The sequence below is a fragment of the Polypterus senegalus genome, chromosome 2 (assembly GCF_016835505.1).
Source record: "Polypterus senegalus isolate Bchr_013 chromosome 2, ASM1683550v1, whole genome shotgun sequence".
Taxonomy (NCBI): domain Eukaryota; kingdom Metazoa; phylum Chordata; class Cladistia; order Polypteriformes; family Polypteridae; genus Polypterus; species Polypterus senegalus.
This window is the reverse complement of record NC_053155.1, coordinates 280,676,340-280,702,046: the sequence shown is the minus strand read 5'-3', so window position 1 is coordinate 280,702,046 and position 25,707 is coordinate 280,676,340. Positions and strand designations below refer to the sequence as shown.

Below are 25,707 nucleotides of genomic sequence, written 5' to 3'. Positions count from 1 at the left end.
AGTGTCCTGGCTTCAGATCACAATCCCATCACTGTCTAAGCCACATTTCACGTTCTTCACTTGACTGTGTTGGTTTTTCTCTGGTTTTCTTTCCATGTTACAAAGACATCCTTCTTAAGCTAACTGGCGACTCGTTCATATACAAATACGTGTGAGTGTGCCCAGTGATGGACTGGCACCCCATTCAGAATATGTTCCTGAAATGTGACTTAAGAGATGAAAAAGTTATCTGTGACAGCTGACGCCAAATTCAAGATCAAACTAGCAATCTAAACCACTCTGGAGAATTTATATCTACCTTCAAGACCAAAAATAAAATATGCATATATATAATATGCTTTTAACAGTTATAGGAATAGGATATTCTTCATAAATGCTGCCTTAGCAAATATTCCCGGTCACAAATAAATATCCTGAAAATTATAAACAGCATTGATTGTTCTTCATAAAGTAAGGCAATAAATCTTTTGAGCTTCTGTTGACCTTTGCTTAACTTAGAAAGCTCTTACACTCTTCTACTATTATACCTGACCCAGGCATCTTGTGACCATAAAGGACCAGTCTGCTGACTCCAACTTACCTTGTGCCATTTGTGTGTGTCACAACCCTTCACAGAAATTCATGCCTGGCATTTATTTTTCAAATCTCTGAATAGTTAAGGAGCTAAGTAATTTTTTTGTCCATTTAGGCCACCATTTACAGTACATATGATCACTACAGATGTTTCTGACCCATTGCTTGGACCACATTGCCTGTTTATTGTTTGCAGCCTCAGAGGTCTAAGCCATTGGTACTTGGTGCGATGGGTTAAAGGGTCAACTGTAGGTATACTTCCTTCTCTGATCTGCAGATTCAAAACCTTAATAAAACATTGTGCTAAATTCTATGTTGTTTTTGTATTTTGGTACTGAGCTCTTGCTTCATCTTTTGACTCAAATGTGCCTCTTGCTCTGGCTTAGTTATAGTTCTTCTGGTTTTGACACTTTTCGATCAAACATCTCTTGGTTTATCGCTAAAACTGTTCATGCCATTTCACTGACAGTGCAGATTTATGGTTTGCTCTCCTGTATAGTGGCCTTGCTTTGCTTTCTTTTCTGAAGAAGTAATATTTTTCTGTATTTTGGTACTTGTTTTGCTTTGTGATGTTTTCTGCCCAAAAGTGCCACAAAATGCAGGGGAGTACCTTCTCTGACCTGTCCAAAGGTTCACCTTATTCCAGCTTGCACCACACACAACCTGTAGGCTTCAGCCTGGCCACGCCAAACACTAGGAAACATGTCTTTAGAGTTCAAGAGATACCTTAATGCTTTTAGAAATATCAAAAATGCCTTACTAGAGGGAACAACATGAAAATACCATTTTAAAGAGACAATTCAAGGGCAGAATTTTTATCATTGAGAGTGTTTATTTTTAAAAAGAATATATTGCCTAAAAAACAATTCAAAGCAGAAACTTCCCAATACACAAAACAGATACATAAGTCCACAAAGCAGAACACTCAGAAATGTCCAATGGAAAACAATACTCTTAATCTTAAACTCCCTCACAAACTCAATGCACTGCTAGCTGTGTCTTTCCCTCTGACATCCACATAAAGACAGAATGAGGACCCTGAAATGTAACGTCTGAGTGGCCCTGAGTCCTCTGGCTCCGTCCACAAAACACCTGGAATGGAAGCATATTTAAACAGACAGTATATAAATGTTAAATCGTAAACCACCTTAACAGAAATTACATAAATATACAGCACATAATAGTTAAAAATTAATACAAATAATAATAATAATACACATAAACTCAGATTGACACGTAGCGCAAGTAAAAACTCAACTTAAACAAAGCATTAAACATGACTCTGTGCTTTCACACACTACTACAGCACTAAAAAAGCCTCTTGTGTGTTTCTCCTGCAAGTCCTGTCAAATGATATTGGCAGGAGGATGGATGGCCAAAGGTGACCAAATGCATGTGAAAGAAGGGACCAAAGCTGTTACTTGTTTGTAAACTCTTCCTTTTGGAATTTAAAAAAATTGGAACTTCCCTGTAGATATGGAATCCATCCATCCGTTTGTCCTTTTTCAAACCAATTCATTCCTATTTGGAGGTCTAGAAGTAAACAGCAGGAGCTAAACCTGAGAAAGGTGACATTGAGTTAAAATTACTACATTTATTGTAATAGATTTGTTTGCTGAATATTGATTTATTAAAAGCATAAATATGTTAATACTCTTACAAAAATGAGGAAGAAATTAGAAATAATATATACATATATATACAGTATATATATATATATATATATATATATATATATATGGCATCAAGTGTTGTGTGTTCATGGGACAATTAATCTTTGTTTATACCCATTGAAACATGGTTACATTTTTTAAATAACCCAGGAAATGTAAAGCAGCAAAATGACTACTTGCAAGGCTGGTCAAAGTTTAGGACATCTGGCAGCCAAAACTTCAACAAAAAATTGTTTTTTTCCAGCAGCCAGCTGGCTTCTCTAAGCCCTCTGTACATACGAGCACAAGACGGCGATGTGCACACTCGGTGCTTTAAGTTCTTTTGTTCTCTGCCTCGCCAAGTTCTGCAGTGGTATGACCGCTAAACACATTGATTAGTAACTCATGTTAAAATATGCCTGCTAGAATAATACTTAACTTAGTTTTGCCATGCTGTTCAGCCATATGTTTAGCTCTGCATTCCCACGTGTGTGCAAAGTGAAGGTCGAATAAATGTCGTCTTTTGCAGTTGTTATATAAGCTTTTTTAAAAAAAATGTCAATAAATTATAAAATCTGCCTTTAAAGAATGTATTCTTATTGTAATGCTGTCTTCTTAATCCTTCAGCATTTATTATTTTGTCATTCCATTAGACTGCATGTCAGTGCTTCAGAAGTCAAACTGTGAATGGTCCTCCATAAATATACAATAACTGAGTGTTGAATAGTACAAGTGGCACACTGGGTAATTCAGCAGCCACAGCGTTATCTTGCATAATGCTGATTTTTTTGGTTTGATTGTCCATCCATACATCCATTATCCAACCCACTATATCGTAACTACAGGGTCACAGGTGTCTGCTGGAGCCAATCTTAGCCAACACAGGGCGCAAGACAGGAAACAAACCCTGGGCAGGGCGCCAGCCCACCGCAGGACTGTTGATTGTTTGTTTGTATTTTTATGTAGCAGACGGTTTATTTATGGTGGCTTACAAAAACTGGAATTAATATAAATCTTTGGCCAGAAAGTACAAACTATGATTGTAATTGATAACTGCAATGTTAAATGCTCCTGGTTTTGGGTTAATTTTCTGTGAAAAAGTGACATCATTCTTGCTCTCCATTTAACTTTTATATCTTTATGACTGCCACATCCACCAGTTTATTTTGAGACATTTATTGATTCTTGTCAGCTTGTCCTCCTGTCTAATCCTTGATCATGCTTTATGTCTCAAAGAACGCAGACCTAAAAAATAAGAGGACCCGCCCCCCTAGGGAGACCATTGAAAATTATATGGTATTTAAAGTTAACGAAGAACATCTCTATTCACCTTACATCAGTGCTGTGTTTTCTTTTTTAATTAATGATTGTCAGGAAAAGGAATAATGTTACAGATGATAAAGTAAACTGTTGAAATCCTGCTATTAAAAATATCTCCTTGCACACAGTACTGGAGAGAGCAGGTCAGACCATACGTGACAGTTGGCTCAACTTATTTTTTATATGGTACAGTTTCTTCACCCTTGAAGTTGGCCTATCTTAGACAAGTGTAAATCTTACATCCAGACTGGCACTGCACATGTGACCCTTTCTGTATGCTAGCATTTGGAGACTGATCTTCATCTCATCACTACGTCATCTCCCTGCATCATCAAGGAGACTGTACCATACTAGACATGGAAGCAACATTGTTTTAGAACTGGGCATATCTTTTTTTCACTTGACTTGCAGTGTTATTGTCACCAAAGGGAGTTGTGTATACCATAGATTTGAAAATGTTGTTAATGAATGGAGTCATGCAGAATAGTACAAATGAAGAGCACACAACTTGATATGCCTTACTTAGTCTTATGTTTTGGCCTTTTGAAAAGAAAATTATCTTTGTCCTTGGCAAATTATTATAATCCCATTTAATTGAACAGTGTGATCTCTCCTTTCTAAGCAGATGTAAAGTCGTTCTTTTTGATAAAACTACAGTAAATTACAGGAAGTGCACTTAAGTGACATCATTCAAAAAGCATATTGGTGACCATGAGATTAGTCACATTGCAGAGAGAAAGAGATTGAGATGTTCACCACACACGTCTTGAGTGCACAGTAGGTCATGTTAGCAAGGTGTGAATGTGTGAGAAAATGTCCTTTTTCCTTATTCATTTTCTTCATTATTCATTTTTACTGTATATTCAGCCATTCAATTTTATGGTTTTAATCTTTAAAATGTTAGAAAATATTCTATAAAATTTGTGCATCAATGTTTCTGCCTTTTGATATTCAATCCTTTTTAGAGTTTACATTTGAAGTTTATCTTTTATTTTTGCCTTCCAAAAAAGTTGTTTAGTGTTTAGTATCTTTTTTCTTTCTTAATTCCTAATTTTTTAGTTAATAGCATTTGGGTTTAGGGCCAGCTAATAATCAATTCTAATGTATTTTGTTTTTATTTTGTTTTATAATGTTATTTATTTGTTTATTGTCATTTATGTTCTGTTGAGGATTTATATTTATTTATGTTCCTTGGAGAGGTGCAGATATGCTTTAGAGAGAACAGGAATGAAGGTCAGTAGGAAGAAGACAATACATGTGTGTAAATGAGAGGGAGGTCAGTGGAATGGTGAGGATGAGGAGAGTAGAGTTGGTGAAGGTGGATGAGTTTAAATACTTGGGATCAACAGTACAGAGTAAAGGGGATTGTGGAAGAGAAGTGAAAAAGAGAGTGCAGGCAGGGTGGAATGAGACATAAAACCGACTTCCTGTCTCTCTGTGATCTGAGATCCCTGGGTATCTTTCATCTGGTGTATCCTAATGTCCAGGCTGAATAGCTCTCTATGGCCTAGTCATTTTGCCTTGCTAATCATCCCCTTTTCTAATTGGCTGTCTCTCACACCCCTTAACAACCTAATCGTAATGTGTGGTGACTGTACCGGCACAAAATGGCCACTGTCACATCATCCAGGTGGAGGCTGTTGGAGGCTGAAGTTGCTCCCCAATCTTTATGCAAAATGCTTTGGGCAGTGAGGAATGTGCTGTATAGATGTGAGGAATTGTTGTTATTGTTATCATCATCCTCTTTAATAAAACCCTTGTGTGCGTCCAGTGTCCGTGTTTGTGTATCTTCTGGTGAAGTGCGTGCCACACAGCACGTGTTCAGTCTCTTCCTGTGCATTCCCTGTACAGAGAGAGAGAGACAGACACACACACACACACAGGTGCGCACGAGTCACGCACACACACACACACGAGTCACACACACACGTCACACACACACACAGGCGCACGCGAGTCACACACACACACGCGCACACACACACACACACAGGCGCGCACGAGTCACGCACAGCACACACACGCGAGTCACGCACGCACACACAGGCGCGCACAGTCCGTGTGTGTGTCTTCTGGAGAAGTGCGCATGCGCAGGGCCACACAGCACATGTTCAGTATCTTCCTGTGCATTCCCTGTGCAGAGAGAGACAGACAGACACACACACACGAGTCACACACACAGGCGCGCGCGCGTCACACATACACACACGAGTCACACACACACACAGGCGCACGCGAGTCACACACACACACGCGCGCGCACACACACACACACACAGGCGCGCACGAGTCACGCACAGCACACACACGCGAGTCACGCACGCACACACACACACAGGCGCGCACAGTCCGTGTGTGTGTCTTCTGGAGAAGTGCGCATGCGCAGGGCCACACAGCACATGTTCAGTATCTTCCTGTGCATTCCCTGTGCAGAGAGAGACAGACAGACACACACACACGTCACACACACAGGCGCGCGCGCGTCACACATACACACACGAGTCACACACACACACAGGCGCACGCGAGACACACACACGCGCGCGCACACACACACGAGTCACACACACACATATTGCTGCAATGTTACTTTTCTTGGTTGTTTATTAAATTCCAGATTTTTCAAATGTTCATTTTTTTTCCCTGTGCTTAAAACTCATTAAAAAAAGTTGCTATAGCTCAAATTCTTGCAGTGTTAGTTTTCTCTGTTGTTCAAGGTTTTCTTAGTGTTAGTCAATGTTTTTACATTTAGTTCACTATTACGCTGTGCTTTCTATGGTATAGTTAACTATATTTGTGCTTAAAAACTTAAAAAAATATATATTTACATACAGTTCATAAGGTCTGGAACGGATTATGGTTGTGAACCGAGGTTCCACTGTATTACTGTCAGACAAAATTACAGACATTTTACGGAAATACAAACCAGTATTACTGAGAGAGAAAATTAAGGCACACAATACAGTGACACATATTACAGCTGCATACAAGGTCCCTTGCCATTTAATATAGACTGTTCATACAAAGTTTTATGCACTACTGTTCTAGCGCCCGTTATTTTAACAAGCTTAATGTCTAGTTATTAATATTATTCCATGGTCACAATTAAGACTGCTACTTCTACAGGTGGCCATCTGTCCACACTGCACTTCTCTGGTCACTATTACATAATTAAAGTAGTTTGTCCATTGGTTATGTTACCTTACTGGTCTCTTGCTTATTTCTGAATGTTTATACTTTAGACAAGTGTTCCTCCAAGACTGAATCTTTTTAAGGATTCATTTTACTGTTACTTAACCTGCATTGTTTATAGAGATGGTTGAGAAAAACGTTTAATATCATGTTTTCATGGAGAATTTGTTCTTCCTAGGTAGATGAAGAATAATCAGAAAAGACCAGGAACAGGATGAAATTGAAATCAAAATATACTGTAATAGCAAGGGTTATTATAAAGAGAAAGACATGCAAAAGCTTCTGTCCGTGCAGGTAACACAAACTGACTACCACCAGCAAAGTTTTTTCTTTCTTTGTTAGAATCCAGAACCTTGGACAACCAGTAAGACTGTGACAATGGCCTTCATAATCCTCAAGATGGTGATGTTAAGTGCCATGACTTCTGGTTATCCTCGTAGCAATAACAATGAGCAAATGCTGACAATAAACAGCAGTGTCTGTATGAAATTAAAATGGTAATATGTCAGTAACTTAATTTTAAGTACTTCAAAAAGCTCTTATCAGAAATCAACATCTAATTAAAAGAAAATTTAAAAAAAGCTCCAAACCAACGAAACTGAGATTCATAATACAGTGGAATTCACAACTAAGTACCAGCAAACAATATCAAAACATTCATGAAAATCTCATGAATCTGAAATTGCTGCATTCATTCCCAGTGTTGTTTTTTTATTTGCTTTTGTTTAAAATCTTTTGCTTCTTTTCTTGATGACATCTTGGTTTTTGCGGGTGCCTCCAAGTTACTAAGGGATTAGTATGGTAACGTACGATTTGTGAAAACATCGTTGCAATGTCATCAAAGGATCATCACAGGTCGGACAATGAAAAGTAAATCTTGCTGTTGCATTTTTGTTTTTGTTTTGTCTGGTATAAAGACTTTCATTTGATCTTCTACTACGATTTAGGGTTTTGATTTTGGCTTGGTGAAAATTTCGAATTAAATTCACAGTTACTAACTCTTCTTGTTATTAGACACATGTATATTCTTCTGGTCCCTTCGTGTTTCCTTCTGGTTTGCAGAACACTCTCATACTTATGACTTTAGTGTTGCTGTCTATGTAGAAACTGTGAATTCCCTGTTTGCTTATGTGGAGTTTTTACCCCACAAATAATCGTTCATTTTAGGTTGACTGGCTACTCTATATTAGCCCATTTAGAGAAGTATCTTTTATGACTTGTACTTGATATTGTTGGCTCTCTGCATGACCCTATGAATATATTAAGCTGGTTCTTTAAGTGAATGTTTGTTGTTTTGTCCACAGTCTATTTGGCACATATATAAGCCAATGCTTAAGCAACGCAGTTAGTCTCATCACGTTGGCATAAAACATCTAAGCACACTCATTCCGAGGTGTTCAAAGAATAATCAAAATCAGTCAAATGGGTAAAGGTGAAACTTTGGCTCAGGTTAATAATCTGATTGTGCTGCAATGTGGAACATTGTATTTATGTACCATATCTGTCGCTCTGAATGTCCATCAGTGGGAACCATTCTTCCAGACTATTTTGCAACTTTTTTTTAACTTGTATTACTACGTTTTAACTTCTTGATGTTCATGTAATGAACAGAGTGACATTTTAGTCTATTAGCATAATCATACATAATTACCTTGCCGCAAAAAAGAGGATGAGTCAGTAGGCTAAAGGGGTGCTTCCTGTCAGTAAATTGCCTTTTGTCGTCTTCAAATTTCCATTAACATCAGCCAACTGTCTGCCAGCAGTTTTCTCAGTAAAAGCCTCTCGATTCTCACGTCTGCTTTTCTGACCTGACAGCTGTCTGTCAAAATAAAAAGAAAAGAGTGAGAACAAAAACAAGTGTTCATGGCATTTTGGGAAATTGTTGTAAACAACTGATTAACGGTGAATCCCTTTGTGAGAGGATGTGACATGAGGTAAATACAGTTAATAAATGTCCATTCAGTTGTTTATTGGGTGCTGGGGCAAAGAAATGACCAACACTGAATGGGGTACCAGCCCATTGCGTGGCACACAACAGGACATGAATGAATGAATGGGTTTTTAGGATTATTTTTCACTTCCTTTATTAAAGTAAGTCGAATTATTTTATTGACTGCTGTTCAAATATACAGTATTTTGCTAATCTGAAAATACAATTTTGAGAATATAAACATTTATGGGGTTCAGGTGGTACACAGCAATTCAGGCCAGCCAGAAAGCACAGGGAGGCTTTACAGTGCATACAGAACAAGCTCTACAAAAATGGAGAAGACAATATCTAAGCCATCAGTTCCTCCATCCTGAACATAAACCATAACTCTAGCATAGGTTTATGAAAGGAGGAGCCATTCAATTGACATTTACCCACTGTACAATCATTTTTGGAGTGGCACTGCCAGTTAATACATCAGAATATGGACATTGCTGCAAGGCCGCGTGTTCAGTAGTTCAGATGAGAACATTTTTCAAACTCTTTTTTCAAATTGTGGATACATTTTTGAGATTTTTAAAAGTGCATTCTTTTGAATATTAGAAGTTAGCTGTTTGGTAATATCAAGTCTGCATTTGTAATCCAATAAACTAAACTAACAGGATTTATTTATCTGTGATGACAAGGCTTTCAATGAAGGACAGATTTACCTGAAGTGTTAAGATATTCAATAAGGATTAGCTGATAATCAGGCACCGTTTTCTACAGCGTTAGATAACTATATGGAGCAGCTTTCTTTGCCAGGGTTGTCATGGAAATAGGTTGTTAGCCGGATTCTTTTCATGGCTAACATTGAGATGGCACTCATCAGGCAGTTTTTCTCCTTCTGTCAGTAAACGCACGCTTCTTTCTTTGAGGCTGTCCAAAAAGCAGGTGCATTTTGTATTTTTCTGCAATCGGAGTTGAAGGCTAAAAATTTTGCGTCAGCTTACAGAATTCTTTCAAAATCCCACATCCCGTAAAGTATTAAGTTTGCAAAGAAAATTGTCAACATGTACTTGCTAAGCCTTTTATTTTCTTTTTAAGCATATTTTATACCCCTGAATTGATGTACAAGGGGTACAGTACAGTACTGACCAGTAAACACTCGGTGGCTTTATTATTAAGTATTATTGGGTAGAACACCCCTTTCCCTCCAAAACAGCTTAAATTCTACAAGGAAAATATTCATTTAAATGTTGGAAACAATCCTTACAGATTTTTTTCCACACTGACTCAATAGCATCACATAGTTATTGGAGATTATTAGACAGTGTCATCTTATCAGAAATGTGCTATACTGGATTCAGATTTGGGAATTGTTGGCTAAACTAAAGCCATTGTCACTTTATTTGAACCAGCTTGAGATAAAAAGTATTTTGTTGACATGATGCATTGTCCAGCTGGAAGTAAGACAGCATGGCACAAATTCCCCAAGCCCTCTGAATGCAATTATGGGCTGAGGTGGGGTCAGAGTATACACCATTAGCACTGGGTGCAAGTTAAGAAACAGCCCAGCATTGGACATTAGTCCTTCACAGGGCCCACTCACACACACTTACACTCTCACAGGAACCCAATGAACTGCACATCTTTGTGTTGTGGGAATAAAACTGCCGCACCCAGACTGCTGGAAGTATCGATTTGAAAAGGGTGGGCCTCACAGAGTTTTAAAAATGACTTCCTATGACTCCCATTTTAGGAACCATTGCATTGATTTTTGTTTCTCTTAATAGCCCACTTCCATCCATTGATTACGAAACCCACTTAATCCAGTTATCAGTCCATCTCCTGACACACTTATGTACTTCTATTGGGCCAATCTACACTCATCAATCAACTTAAGACACATGGATATTGGAGGTCAAGCATGGTACCCAGAGAAAATTATAAACAGAACATATGCATAAACCTGTCATAATGGGATCCTGAGATAAAACAAAGGACGCATAAACATGAAGTGTCCATTTTTGTAAGAGGATTCTTTTTTGTAATTCTGTGTATTTTGTTCTCATGAGACAAGTAAAGTTTAGAAAATGCAATTAGTCCAACCTATATTTAGAAGACAAAGTGGGGTCATGATTCAGGTGTCAGTATGGAGTTTTCATGTGATGTCCATGCATAACATGGGAGGAATGGCTATGGGGGTGTCTATATTCTCAAAGATGAGGGGCTGGATGCCTAAGAAAATAGAATGGCAGGGTGGGGAGCTCTGAAAGATCAGGGGCTGAAGTCCTGGACGCCACTGCTCAAAGACATGCATTTTGATTTAATTAGCTATTCTGTACTGGCCTACTGTGAGTAAGTCTAGATGGGTGTTTACAAGCCTACCCAGCCACAAACTTGCATTCAACCCAGAGGTGCACCTGATATGATAATTGATGCTGGTTGAAGGCTTTTTAGCTACATTTATTTTCCCAGTTTTGGCATGTGGGTATACATGAGTATGACCTATGAAGGACCAGCATACAAGGCTAATTCCTTTCTCGTATCCTCTGTTATCAAGATTGGTTCCAGCTACCAAATACCCTGTGAAAGTGAGCATAGCAAATAAGTGGATGCCCACTAAAGAAAAGTAAACCACTTAAAGCTCTCCCTATCCAGGCCAATATGTTTCTTGTATGGCCTTAGTTAATCTCCTAAAACTTTGGGTGGACACCTGATGAGTCTATATAAGTATACATATATAGGTATTTTTTATGTTTTGAAGGGTGGTCTGCTGTCCGAGCCAAGGCTGTTATCCCATTTTTTGTCTTTTGCTACCAAGATAGGGTCCAGCTTTCTGTGACATTAGAATGGATTAAGAGGTTTTAAAACTGCATGTATGTTTTGAAATAATATGATATAACAAAGGTTGCCTTTTTTGTGCACAAGGCTCTTTGTAATGTCTGGAGGAAGGCCACTAAATCATTCCAATTATCTAGTACATATAAAGATTTATTGTTACAGCAAGTGTTCTCTCTGTATCACAAGTGTATTGCTAATTATCTCTCCTGTGTGTTCATTCATATCTTCTTCTGCATAAAAATAGCTCTTTGTTGGGGTGGGTTTAATGTTTACATTTGGAACCATGGGAAATCCTGACACCTAAGCAAACCAGCAGAAGGGCTATGTGCCACCATGAGGAACTCTGTACCATCAGCACCTTCATATGCTGACTCCACCATTTCTTTCTGAAAAAATAAAAGGAACAGCAACCACATTATAATAATGATATCCTAAGATATATACATTTTTTATTTTGAGGAAATCTCCCTCATACTGTATTTTCACACATAAGAGTAAACATCTCATCTGTCATATTTTCTTCAATTCAAAATAGCTGGTGTGGCAGATGGCTGGGACCCTTATTCGGCCGTGACGCCTCCATGCTGAGAGCACCGGGTTGAGCAAGTGTGGCCAGAGCATTACCTCCCACGGGATGTTAGATGACAGCCCCCCTGGGTTGCAGTGGTGCCTCGGACTCCCGCATGGCTTCATGGGAGTTGGAGTTTGGTTCAGTCCTGTTGGAATCGCCAGGGGGTGCTACAGTTACTGCTGAGCCCTGGAAAGCTGCTCTTCCACCACACCTGAAAGTGCTGCTGGAAGCATATCATCAGACACCTGGAGTGCTTCCAGGTGTCCTATATGAGGGGCCAACAGGCACTACTCTGGGAGCCAGAGTCGGGAGAAGGAAGACTAAGCTTGGCCCGAGGATTGGAGGAGAAGGAAAAGAGAGAGAAGACCATTGTGTTTGTGCTGTGCTTGTGCTGGGACTGTGTTGTAAGCATGGGAAATGGGGGAAGGCATTTACCATGAGGTAAAAAGAAAATAAAAACCAACGTGTGTGCCTTGAACTTGTGTCCCACGCTTGTTTGTGTCGGGTTCAGCTGGCTGTGCCAACCTTGGTGGTCCACACTGGTCATGAGTTATCAGACTCACATATTATTTTTGACTTCACCATGAGGGAAAAGCCCGCAATGAGGTGCAGATCAGAGAGTACTTTCTTGTTTTCTGGACCAGACCTTTGTAGAATTTATTAAAATATATTAAAATCCATTCACTCATTCCAAAATATGTTACCAAGTAAAATTGTGGGCATTTCAACCATTTATGTCTTAAAAATCTTTATGTGAAGCATTGTTTTTGCAGTGCATGTCTGTTATCGAAATATTAAACTTGGTTGATGGGTGGTTCAGTGCCTATATTTAATTCTGGTAATTCATAGCTCCAGAGACTAGGGTTAAAAATCTCTCTTTGTAAAGGTCTCATGTTCTTCCTATCTTTGCACAGATTTCCTCCGAACAATTAGCACAATTAGTTAACTGATAATTTAAAGTTGGCCTGATGCGAGTCCCTGAACCCTGGTGCACTGAACCGAGTGCCGACTGGAGGGCCTCTTTTGGAATGAATGGGTTTGGAAAATCCATGAAGTATGCAGTAAAAAGCGTAGGCTTTATTAAGTACAATCAGTCCAAAAGACCTTTGTTAGTGGAGCGTTCTAAGCAGTGTTGTGGCATAAAGATTTTCAAATCTCATTGTTTTTTCTCAGGTAACAGTTGCTAGCATTCAATAAGTAGTTAAAACCAGTATTAAAAAATAGTAAATATTCATTAAGTAATCCAGAAGAAAAGGCTGTGTGTCCTGTGTCAAACTGAAATGACAGCTTCTGACAGCTTCACACAGAGTACAATGGACATATGGGTTATATTAACAAAATGGATACTTTGAGGACCTTTCCAACCCTTTATTATTATTATTTTCAAAAGTATTAGGAATTGAAGAGCTATGCTGGATTGTTGTTACTGAAACTGTTTTCATTTTTTGCATGCTATCATTTGCCAGAATGTCATTGATTGTACTGTACTGTGTAGATATTTATCCTAACTGCCTTTAGCAAATGGTAAAGCTAATACAGTTGAAATCCTAATAGGAGTAAAGAGAGTGTTGTCTCATTGCTTCAGCTGGGTTTCTTTAATGGAGGTTGTATGTCGTCATCTTTTTAAAGCACTTCATCTTAGTGCTTCATTTTCATTCCACAGACCAGTTTCATAAAACCTGGTGGACAAGAGATGTTAAATTGAACGAGTGTGAAGGAGTGTGAGTATGGGTTTGAATCATTCATGTCTGGAGGTGGTTCTTGCTAGGGAAGGTTCTCGCTTCCCATGATCTGACACAGGAAACAATTGTCTTAGATATCGTGAAAATGGTTGGAAGTAGAGATGTTTTAAAATAAATGATAACGTTCACTTTTTGATTCAAATTATTGTCCCAATGCTACTTGCGCCTTCTTTGTCTCTAGATTAGTGGGACTTAAACTGTTTGATCTGAAGGTTTAATTTGATCGTCATGGTACTCCAAGGCTTTGTATCCCACTGCCAGGACTGGCTGTATTCTACAGTGCATGTGTCTCCAGTTTGTGTAGTTTACTGGAGATACAGCCCTGTTGGAATAACATCCAGTGCCACTGCCTTCAAGTCTGTCTTTGTGGGAACTGTAGCTTGTGAATTGCTGAATGACAGTAAAAGCAACGTGGCAGGAAACAGTTTTGGATTTATATGAAACAACAGTGAGATTAAACTTATTCAGACCTGGGTGATAAAATGATTATTTTTATGACCGCTTGTCCTGCCTTGATTCATCGCCGGGTATTAGAAACTATTTGAATACAAAGTTACTAGATGATTTGGGAGATGACATAATGAACAACATGACTGAGTACAACTTCTCTTTAGAATCTCAGCTAGATCCTAGCATGAAAATGCAATAGGCACTGAAGAGGACGTACCATAGCAAATAAGACTGCACTGCTCAAATCCTTGATCCTTGATGACTCATGAGACTTAATTTATGTTTTATTTAAGAATCAACTTTGTCACTGATGTTTCTTCTAAAATTTATTAGGAGAAGTAGCTTCAGACAAAAAGGAGAGATGAGATACAACTGATGTAAAAAGAGTCAGACTTGAGAATTTAGTTTGAATAGAGTGTTATATTTTGTGACGTTTCTTTCTAGTCTTATTTTAATCTCTTTGAAAACTTCATCTTGCTACTCTTTATTGGACTGATGCCTTTATCGGAGGTGACTTACAACATATGAGACACGATATGTTAAATTTCTTTTGATTTTGCAGATTGAGCAAAGGCATGAAAAAGTGACTTGCTTGTTGTCACACAGTGTCAGTAGTGGGATTTCAACCCACAACCTCAGGGGTTCAAGTCCATAGTCTTATCCCACAATTCCTAACTGTTTCTATTGAATGAGTATGACCTATTTGGAGCACCACAATGTAAAATTAGAGGAGCTAATAATATTATTCAGAAGCAAGGACTACCGTTTTGTAATTGTGATAAATACAAGGGTATTTTTTCTCAAGAGAAATTTCTAAGAAGCATGAGACAAAAGAAAATGTCTCCATTTTATTTATTTCTGTTCCCATTGTTGTGTAGGAGAAAGCAGAAAGAGATTAAAGAGATCTCTGTTTTGATTTTTCATTCCTATGGGATGAAATACAAAGAGAAATGTCAATGGGATTTCACACAGAATTTTTCAAGAAAAGTTTACTTTGTAAAGTAGTATTTAGTTTGTGTGATGCCTTTTCTGCCTTTTTCAGGCAGACCTTTGCTTCTGAGATGGCCTCTAACCCTCAACAATGACCTATTTTTATACTAGATGGTGCTTTTCATAGTGAAATCTGATATCACACACCGCTTTAACACTAGAATTACCAAAGCCTATGAAAAAACTTATAAACACCTTAAATCCATTTGCACCTCTCCATCAGCGTCTTTTGTCTTGTAAATGGCAAAACAGCAAAAAACTCTCCCGGCTCAAGCCTTGTTTATCTGGGAGTGAGGTACCGTGAGCTGTATAGGGTAAATAATATATCGTTATTTGGAACACATGCATTTAATGTGTGTTCTGTGTCTACAAAGATCTATGTAAGTGTAGCAAGACAGAAATGTCGAACACATACTTAAAAAACAAGCTTTTTTCATGTTTTAGTTCTAACGACAAAATTTTGACATGAAGTATATAATGTGTGAAGACTGAAGTCCAAATATCAAATAAGCACTTTCACAAAAGGTATAAGTATAACAGAACAAGTGCACTTTTATTCAAGACTGTAAACAAAGAAAAAGAATTAGGGTTAGGGTACTTTGTTGTCCAAAACAGAGAAAGCAATCCAGAAAAATACATTAATATAATGTTTAAAAATCTGCAGTATTTTACTTTTCTTCTACTGTTGTCTGTAGTATGAAAGATTTAACCAGTGGCATTTCTGCCAGCAGGGTGCAGCCTCACCAGATTTTGTGAAAAATATATAATAAGCTTCCTTTTGTAATTTAGCTTATTATTAAAAGGTTTATAATAACTGTCAACTTTATTTTCTTAAGCATTTTTTTCCAAATTTCTTATTTCTTTTTTTATTATATGAAACTTCTATTGTGCCGGGTGACTTTCAGCTCATAAGCCAACTCTCTCGACCCTGCAAGGTCCATGGTGTTCCCTTAGGTGTTTCTGCGTGTGCAACCTGAACTTTCCACCTTAGGATGGAGTTTGAAGGCTGGAGCCTCTTTTCCTTGGCATTTCTCTTTCTTCGGTTATGCATTTGAACTTCTGGTTTGAGATTTTCCCTTAAAGCCATACGTGCGCAAACAGGCAAAGGGCTACTGAAAGTCCAGTATCATTTGCACCCGTAAAGGTAGCTAAACACATTTTAAAAAGAAAGAATATAGGAGTGCATCAAGCACAAGAATGTACACTAATCAGAATGATCAACTCCATAATCTTTACCCACTTTGTGGAAAATAAGTCAGCAATGTGATGCTCCTGTTTCAGAGACACACGCCATTCCAGTGCTAACAGAACAGGTTTTTACAAAGTTGTTTTTTCAATTGCTTTCCAAACTCATACTCTCCAGTAAACACTTGGCCACAAGATGGTCCACCCAGCTACCTGGCAGCCACAGAGTCGTGTATTTGTTTTTGTGGCTTGTCAATTTTCACCACAAAGTCACTTGATTCTAAACTTGAGGGGTTGCTGTTTCAGTTTAGGTGGTTCATAGCCAACAGATTCTCCTGGGCAGTGTGTAGTGGTGAGGTTCTCACTCTGCTTAGTGTTTATATCTGCATGCTGCATTTTACTGGTGATGACATGAGATTGTATGACAAGGGTGTGATGTCAATCGAGACACACCAGGCACCAGCATCAAATGTTTCATTGATTTTTGTGTGCCTGATCTTGCACATCTTGCTAGTCATGAGGTAACAATATCATTAGGTAAATTAATGTTAATGTTAGAGAGATCTGCACACATAAAGGAATATTCTGGTGCAGCTCTGCTAGAGTTTTCATGCAAAAATTTTAACTGCATTTAACCCCAACATTTGTATTTATTTATGTTATTAGTAGTGCTTGTATTTACATAATGTAGTCAGAAAGATCAGTACCTTTTGCAGTGAAGCTAATATCCTATTTTACCGTTTGACTGAATTCACCAGAAGGAAGCAAATAAAGGCATTCTCTGTGATAATAATGTTAAATCTCTTTATGATAGACCGAACCACATAGTATTTTATAAAAAAAAAGTAAAATTCAAAAATGCTGCAATTGTTGTCGGATTAGTTAGTGATTACACAAGGGTGTTGAGAAGAAGACTCATACGAGAGATTCAGCTGCAAGCCAACACAGTGTTTATGAGTTTGTGTGAAATTGTCTGGCACCCACTTTCACAACTGCTTTCTCTTTACCTACGCCCACATAGTGGTATTGTCTGGCAGGATTAATCATGCAGCAGTCACATGACAGGTGATGGGGAGAAGTCACAAATTAAAGAGCAGTATTTGAAAACTAGGACTGGCCTCGTGTTTGGAAGTTGTCGATTTTCATAGAACTTTGCACTCCATCATGTGTCTTACTTCCCTTTTACTTCCACTCCTTTTCTTTCACTTACTTGAATTTGGATATCATTAGCCTGACTTGTGCTTCCCTCTGCTTCTCGTATGTGCTCATCTTGATCTGTTCCATCAGTTTGATTTACTTAGCCAGGCAGACATGATGCTGTGCTCATAGCCCTCAAGACTTAATTTCCATGGCATTGAATTCCACTCTTGTGGTTCAGACTGAGCAAAGGGTCAGTCAGCATAGACATGAGTACCCACATTTTGTTGCCCTCATTTAAAATTAATTTCTAAAGTGTAACAATTAGTCAAAATATGAAACAAACAATATTCATTGAGCCTCTGTCTTTCAGTTTCTATTTTTTTTTCAATTTTCTTTAAATATACTTAAGCAGCAAATACATTGGCATTTAAAAACCTAATGTGTCCAAACACCATGCTTTTATTAAGCATACCAGTTAGGAGGAGTTGGTTTCTGTGAACTGATTTCTTGAACATAACTTTCTTTAAAACACTTTTGTTTTAAATATGTTAAACTATCAAAAGACATCTGAATAAAACATAACCTAAATTAGACGTGCAGCTCAGTGGATACTGATGTGAGCCACTTTTCCTGGACGCTGTCTTATTGCTGATGAACCTGCATTTCAAAAGAATGAAAACCTTACACTTCTTCTTCCTCATTTTCTTTTCCCACTTCTATGTGGTGTCAATATACTTCATCAATCTTCATCTTCATGTTTTCATCATTACCTGTCTGGACTATTGCAATGCATTGTTTTATGGCCTCCCGACTAAATATATCAATAGATTATAATAGTTTCAGAATTCTGCTGCTTGTCTACTTATACACACTAAAGAATCTGCTCACATCACTCCTGCCCTTTATGATTTGCATTTGTTACCAGTCTTTTCAAAAATCAAATATAAAATTATTCTTCTCACCTTTAAAGCCCTTCATGGTTTAGCCCCTCATTATCTGTCTGAACTGCTGCTTCCTTACACTCCTGCTCGTGCATTAAGATCATCGGACGCTCACTTACTCACTGTACCTAAATTCAGGTTAGTAACTATGGGTGGCAGAGCTCTTCCTCTTAGCTTTCACAAGGAAAAATCTATTATTCATTTCAAAATCCTGTTAAAAACACACCTTTTCAGTGAGTATTATTCATTTTCTTGTATGTACAGTCATTTCTATTGTCTTGTTAATGTGTGTATTGAATTGTAAAGTGTCCTTGAGTGAATGAAAGGCACTACATAAATAAAACTTATTATTATTATTATTATTATCAACCTCCTCTATACAGCTTGGTCCTGTACTTCCTTGCCAGTCAAGCACTTTTCTTCAGATCTTCTGTTACTTTATCCATTCCCCTCCACTTTGTCCTCCCTCACCTTCTCTTTCTCTGTACTTCCATTCCCATCACTCTTTTGCCCACATCTTTATTGTCTTTCATCATCACATGCCAATACCACTTCAACCTACTTTTCCTTCCTAGCACTTTGAGCTGCATTATTTGTATGAAAATGTACTATATAAATAAATGTTGTTGTTGTTTCCTCTACTTTCTTAGATTTCTTTCCCACTTTTGTTGTGCCTCTGATTGTCGCATTTCTTATTCTGTCCTTTTTGTAACTCCACACATCCATCTCAACATTCTCATTTCTTCCACATCTAACTTGTGTGCTGTCTTTACTTTCCATGTCTCAGCTCCATACATCATCACACAATACTCCTGATACCATCTCCCAACTGGTCCAATCACACTGCACTCTATGGGTTATTTCTGCATCTAATTTTCCATCTCGGGCTATCACTGATCTTAGATATTTAAATGTATCCGCTCTTCAATAGCTCTCCTTGCAGGCTAACGTCTGAATCCTAATCATCATCAAACCTCATTTATTCAGTCTTCTTATTTATCCTAAATCCACTATCTTCCAAAGCTTTTTTCCATTCTTTCACTTTTCTGGTGCTACACGACACAATGTCATCAGCACAAAGCATGCGCCATGCAGTCATAGCATTCACTGTGCTGTGAATTGTAATCTTTTGCCATTAAAGCACACTGTACTGGGAGTTAAGTATGGCAGTATGATGAGCGTAGCTTTCTACTGTATGTTCTAAGTGTGGAAGGTGCTGTCTCACTAGGGCTTTATACTGTTTGAAAGAAAATATTCAGTTCGGAAAGAGTCAAAGGTTTGGTGTTTCTTGTTGTTATTTTGTATTGTTCCATCATTTAAGATGATCATTTTATCACCACAATGAAGTCTTTTTTAGGTAATCACTGCTTGCAGTTGATAGCTAGAACACATTTGTCATTGTGGCTCTTAATCCTTGAAGCTCTTGTTTTTAATTTTTTGTGGTGTTTAAATCCAGACTGAAGACATAGCGCATCTCTGTGGCTTTTTAACTCCTGTGTCTTACTTCGATATAGAGTTCTCTGCTACATTCTATTTTGCATTTCCATTTGGGAAAATTTGACCCAAAATCCCATGATGTAAACGGTTTAGGTATTACTTTCTAGTGCTTTTGTATTTTTAGCTATTATATGTTCTGTTCTTCTACTTTCAGTGGAACTTACTATTAAAAATCAATGAGGAAGGCCTCCTCATTTCACCTGCTATCAAGTCAGGTACATGTTATTAATTTACTCATGACCCATTATTTTATTTTGAATTGTTTATATTTTTTTGCCTGATTCTGGTGATATCAGAGTGCTTTTACTTATGGACAGTATCATTTTGCCAGGTTGTTTTCATTAGTGACACCATTTTGCAGCTTGTTATTGAAAATGTGATGAGCACGTTACTTCAGGTCATCACAACTGCAGTATAAATGATGGTCATCCACCTTAAGCAGCATCAAACTTTTAATTAATTAAAAAAAAGACCTCAGTAGAGACTAATGCTTGAGAAAACCTTGAGGAAAGATTGCTCTTTTGACTTTTGGTTTGAATGTGAACGATCAAGAAACTTTTATGTACCAACCTTTGCTAACGTCTACAATAGCCATTTTTTTTTTGTTTTTATATCCGTTAAAGAAAGACCTTGTTTGATTTCTGCCGTATTTTGTTAAAATTTGTCCAAAAAGACACACAAAATGAAAAACATGATGCGATCTTCCTTCTGTATTTCACCTCTTAGTATTTAATTTCTTTTCACTCACATCTCAAAGATTTGAATGCTTGTTTAACTGTTGACTCTGAACTGACCCAACATTAGTGTGGGACAATTTGAATACAAGGAATTAAAATACACACCTGGTAGTTTGCTTTGAAGGATGCGGTTGTGTAAGGAGTAGTGTTTTTTGTTTTTGCTTTTTGTTTTTGGCTCGGCATTTTAATTATAGTTGGTTTTACTGACATAAAGCTACAGTATCTGATCCAGTAGAAGAAATTAACAGTGAACAAGGCAACTGTAAAATGAACAATTGTACTAATGTCACTTCCATTGTTGGGAATTTAGTGGCAGCTTCGTCTAAACACAAAAGCTTTAATGTCAACAGGTCAGTGGTCCTCCCCTGTCCACTAGACCAGGGGTTGCCAGCTCCGATCTTGGAGGACCACCGTGGCTGCAGGTTTTCATTCTAACCCTTTTCTTAATGAGTGACCTGTTTGTGCTGCTAATTAACGTCTTGTGAACTCACTTTAATCGACTTGATCTTGAAGACTCAGACCCCTTAATTGTTTCTTATTCCTTAATTAGAAGCCAAACACTAATGAGATTCAAAATGAGCCAAAACAACTGGTGTCCATCACACAATATCTGAAAATAAAGAAAGATGAAGGTCTCAGGAATGTCGATCTGCTCAGGACCTTAAAACATTTTACCAGTGTGCTCTTAGAAAAGAGAAAATCAGCAATTTCAGAAATGTCTGCTAATGCACCACGAGAGCAGCAACAAGCCTCGGAATTAAAGAACGACAAGAATCGGTGCCTCATTAAGCAGCTGGTTGAAGTTTGAGGCCCTGACTTAGTTGGTCTTCTGTTGGCTCCCTCACTTCACATTTCATTTCTCTTTGGGTGCCATTTAAAGAAAAGAAATGAAGCAGAGAAATGATGAAGAAATTCAGGGGGAACAAATCTTAAGAAAGCAGTTCAATTAAAATGAATTCACAAGAAGTTCATTAGCAGCACAAACAGGCCACTCATTAAAAAAAGGGTTAGAATGAAAACCTGCAGCCATGGTGGTCCTCCAGGACCGGAGCTGGTGACTCCTGTGCTAGACAGAATGAAGAATCTTGTGCCCAGGCAGACTATAATATGCATGAGATAACTAGTTAAACATAACTGGCATAATGCAATGGAGCTTCGTTGTACTGTCTACTCAGGGATGTTTCCTACCTTGCTTCTGCTTCCAGAATAATCCACAGTTCTCTGTGCTCCCCACCAAAGAAAGTCAGGTAACAAAAATTAGTGAACGGATTATGATGGGATGGCACTGAGAGATTTCCTAATTGTTATATACTGTATGACCTCAACTCTGGTGAAACATCGACCCTGGTAAAGAAGCATCTGATATTCATTAAATAACAGAACAAAGTCTGTTTCCGTTTGTGTATACAACTGTATTTTGCTGTTGCAATATCACTTCTGTATACAGGATGGATTATGCAGGAGGGTCACAGAAGGAGTATTGTAGATACCAGTTTCCTTAGTCATCTGTTGAGATGGGCATGTAATGATCAGTGTGGCTGATTGTGCCCTACTGTATATAGTTTAATTTGTATACTAACACTTTGTGTGAATGTATAAACATTCATGCAGCTGCGATGCCATGAAAATGGACACCAGTACTATTACAGTAATCTCATTTAGTCATTAGCTTGCATCAATTAAGGTCCAATCTGTTAAGTACAAATGCTGCCTTACTTTGTTGAATTAAACACTTTCAGATGGTAGGAGCAGAGACATCGATGACCATAATTTAGGGTAGCTGCATTAATGCACAAAGGCCAGTGCATTTCTAATTTACTATAACAAGTAAGGATTGAATCGATTGGTGTTTCTATAATGGACCACTTTGGCTTCATTATATTTTGACAAGTTTTCTATCAACGACACAATGTGCAGTACAGGCTGGGAAACAGCAGACATGCAATGACTCGTCCCTCCACATTCTGAACCTGCTTTTCCAGTACAGGATCATAAGGATCATGAATTATAATTCATGTTAAGATCACATGTATTCGTATTTTTGACTGTAAAGTTTAGGAAGCCAGTTAGTGATGTGTATGTAGTATGGACTATAAACCTCAAGTCTGCCTGTTCACAGTTCCCATCTCTGATTCACACTGTGACTCTGAGCAAGTCACTTGATTTAGTCAGTCAGTTATTCTCCAACCTGCTATATCCTAACACAGGGTCACGGGAGCCAATCCCAGCCAGCACAGGGCGCAAGACAGGAACAGATCACTGGGCAGGGCACCAGTCCACACATCCACACACCAAGCACACACTAGGACAATTTTAGGATCGCCAATGCACCTAACCTGCATGTCTTTAGACTGCGGGAGGAAACCGGAGAACCCGGAGGAATCCCACGCAGACACGGGGAGAACATGCAAACTCCACACAGGGAGGACCCGGGAAGCAAACCCGGGTCTCCTTATTGCGAGGCAGCAGCGCTACCACTGATTTATCACTACTACCACTACTCACTTGATTTATCCGTATTCCAATTGTACAAAAGTGAATGTGAACAAATGTACAGTTTGTATATATATATTTTATAAGGCATCTTGGACAATGGTCTCAGCCAAAATACACATTCAAAAATCCTTAAAATGCTGCCATTTGTCTAAGAGTTAAGGAAGTATCTAAAGTTTAATCCAAATATGACTTTTACATCATGTACCGTACTTTTAAAATACTTATTTACTTCACTCAGAAACACTCAATTTGCATATAAAAGTTACTTGTGATTTTTCATATACTGATGGAAATGACCCTAAATGCTAATCACTCGGTGGTACAGGCATGTGGCAGATTGTCACAAGTGTTCAGCTGTGACCAGATTATGGGGCAGATGCACTGCAGGAAATTCCTCAAGTGTAAGTTTAGTGAGCCAAACTAATTGCTTGGCAGGATTCCATGGCAGGAGATGAATTTGTGCTTATTATAATCTACATTTTCATTTTTTGAACATTTTTATATTTGATGTAGATGCAATGCACAAATAACCCTAAAGTAGCAACTATAAATTGCTCCCGCATGGTCTTTTGGTTTTGACGTAGTTGTGTTGTCCTCATAGCAATGAGCACTTTGATAGGAACAAAAGTTAAAACTTCATGTCTCACCTCTGAAGAATACATCCCGTTTGGAGGTAGGTGGCTGCTTCTTTCCAGACAGTGGTGTCAGTCAACCATCTCTTACCTCCAGCAGCCCATCCCACTGCCTCAGTTTCTTTTACTAATCAGCATTTTGATCCCAGATGCTGGCATATTTTCTTAAAATGCATTGTCGTCATTTATTGTTTTACACAGAGCCACATACGAGTACAGTAATTCTAATGATTTGTCACATAGTTGCAACCAAAAACATCATACCCTAGGCTAGGTGTTCTCCCCCTTTTATGTATCCACTGCTTCTCATTTGCTTTTAAGTGGGCAGGCACTGAAGACTAATGGAACTGCTTAGAGACAAGAATTTGAAGGTGTGCTGTTTAGAGGCAGAAGTGAGAATGAGAAGGTGGACAGCAGGAGAACATGGAGATGCTGTTTGACAGCTAAGGGCACTCACCAGTTGGGCAAAAATTAAAAAAATAAATGTAGATAGATAGTCAAGCCAGCAGGCAGTGTGTTGTGGTGGTTAAGGCTTTGGAATTCAGTCTCTGAGGATGTGGGTTCAAATCCTACTACTGACACTGTGTGACCCTGACCAAGTCACTTGACCTGCCTGTGTGCTCCAATTAGAAAACCAAAACTAATAGAACCACTTGTATCATAAATGTTGTAAGTTGCCTTGGGTAAAAGGCCTCGGCCAAATAAGTAAATATAAATAGATTTGTATTTTCCCTTTGTAATATTAACTCACTTTATTATAATTGTATTATAATTGTTATCATTAGAAAGCATACATTTTCTGATGTGCAGATGTGAAAAAATGGTTCTCTGCTATTACTGTTGAAGGAGTAAGTTTGAATATTACTCTTTTAATACTGAAAAAACATGAACTTGTCAAAACTATGGTTAATTTTGAGAAATCAAAATACTTTTTAATGCATGTCTGAAGTTAGAGCTGGCACATACTGGAGGCCTAACACATCAAGATGCCATTCTAGATGTCTCTTTTTAATAGACAGCAGTAATTGCCTCAAGAGACCTGGCAAAGGCAGTGTGGTGAGCAGCTGTGTTAAGCCTTACTCTGTGTGACTTTTTATTAAGCAAAAGGGAGCTAATATACCCTGTAGCCTAACACTTGTGTCATTCAGGACATAAATGTCAGGCATACATTTTAATTTGATAAATTGTCAACACATTATCTATACAGTCATGCAGAGGGGGCAGGGGTGATGCTAGAAATAGCAGATTCCACAGGTGTCATTTAAGAAGGTGATATTTAGGTATAACAGTATGAGATATTGTGACAGTGACTGTTTCCATTTAGGTAAGACATATGTATATTTAAAAAAATAAACCATCTATCCATCTATCCCTTAAACACATTGTTTGGATTTAGAGTTTATTCTTGCAGTACTGCACACAAGGATAGATAGATAGATAGATAGTGTGGAAGTTCAGCCGAGCTACAGACAGACACGTGGACACACGTTTATTTTGTTTTCTTTTCTTGCACAACACACACAGTGCACACATCTCAATAAACTCAGTCCTTATCTCTTTCTTTTATTCTGCCGCCTCCACTCCTCTCCTGCAAGCTCTGTCCTCTGCCTCCTGACTCCGGCTCTCCAAAGGGAGTGAGGTGGCCCCTTTTGTACTGCATCCGGATTTGCTCCAGGTGCTCCCTGATGACCTTGGCTCCAGAACCACCCAGGAACCCCCTGGCGGTTTCCATGGCCCCCCACAGGGTTGAGCTTCCAAGCTCCGTGGCCACAATGCAATGCAGGAAGGCTGCTCTCTTGTGTCCCAGGGAAGATAATGCCCCACTCCCAGTCC

At 38.4% G+C, this 25,707-nt stretch overlaps 1 protein-coding gene across 3 annotated transcripts in view; it reads left to right on the top strand.

The window, feature by feature from the left end:
* Positions 1-25,707, top strand: part of LOC120523931 (cGMP-dependent 3',5'-cyclic phosphodiesterase) — a 798,989-nt gene that overhangs the window by 493,598 nt on the left and 279,684 nt on the right. Inside the window, exon 1 of one of the 3 annotated variants that reach the window (XM_039745645.1) lies at positions 6,993-7,031. The exons of the other annotated variants lie outside the window; for them this stretch is intronic. Coding sequence (XP_039601579.1) covers positions 7,008-7,031 — 24 coding nt within the window. The 5' untranslated portion in view covers positions 6,993-7,007. Of the gene's footprint in view, positions 1-6,992; positions 7,032-25,707 lie in introns of those variants that run through there. 3 annotated transcript variants of the gene reach the window in all.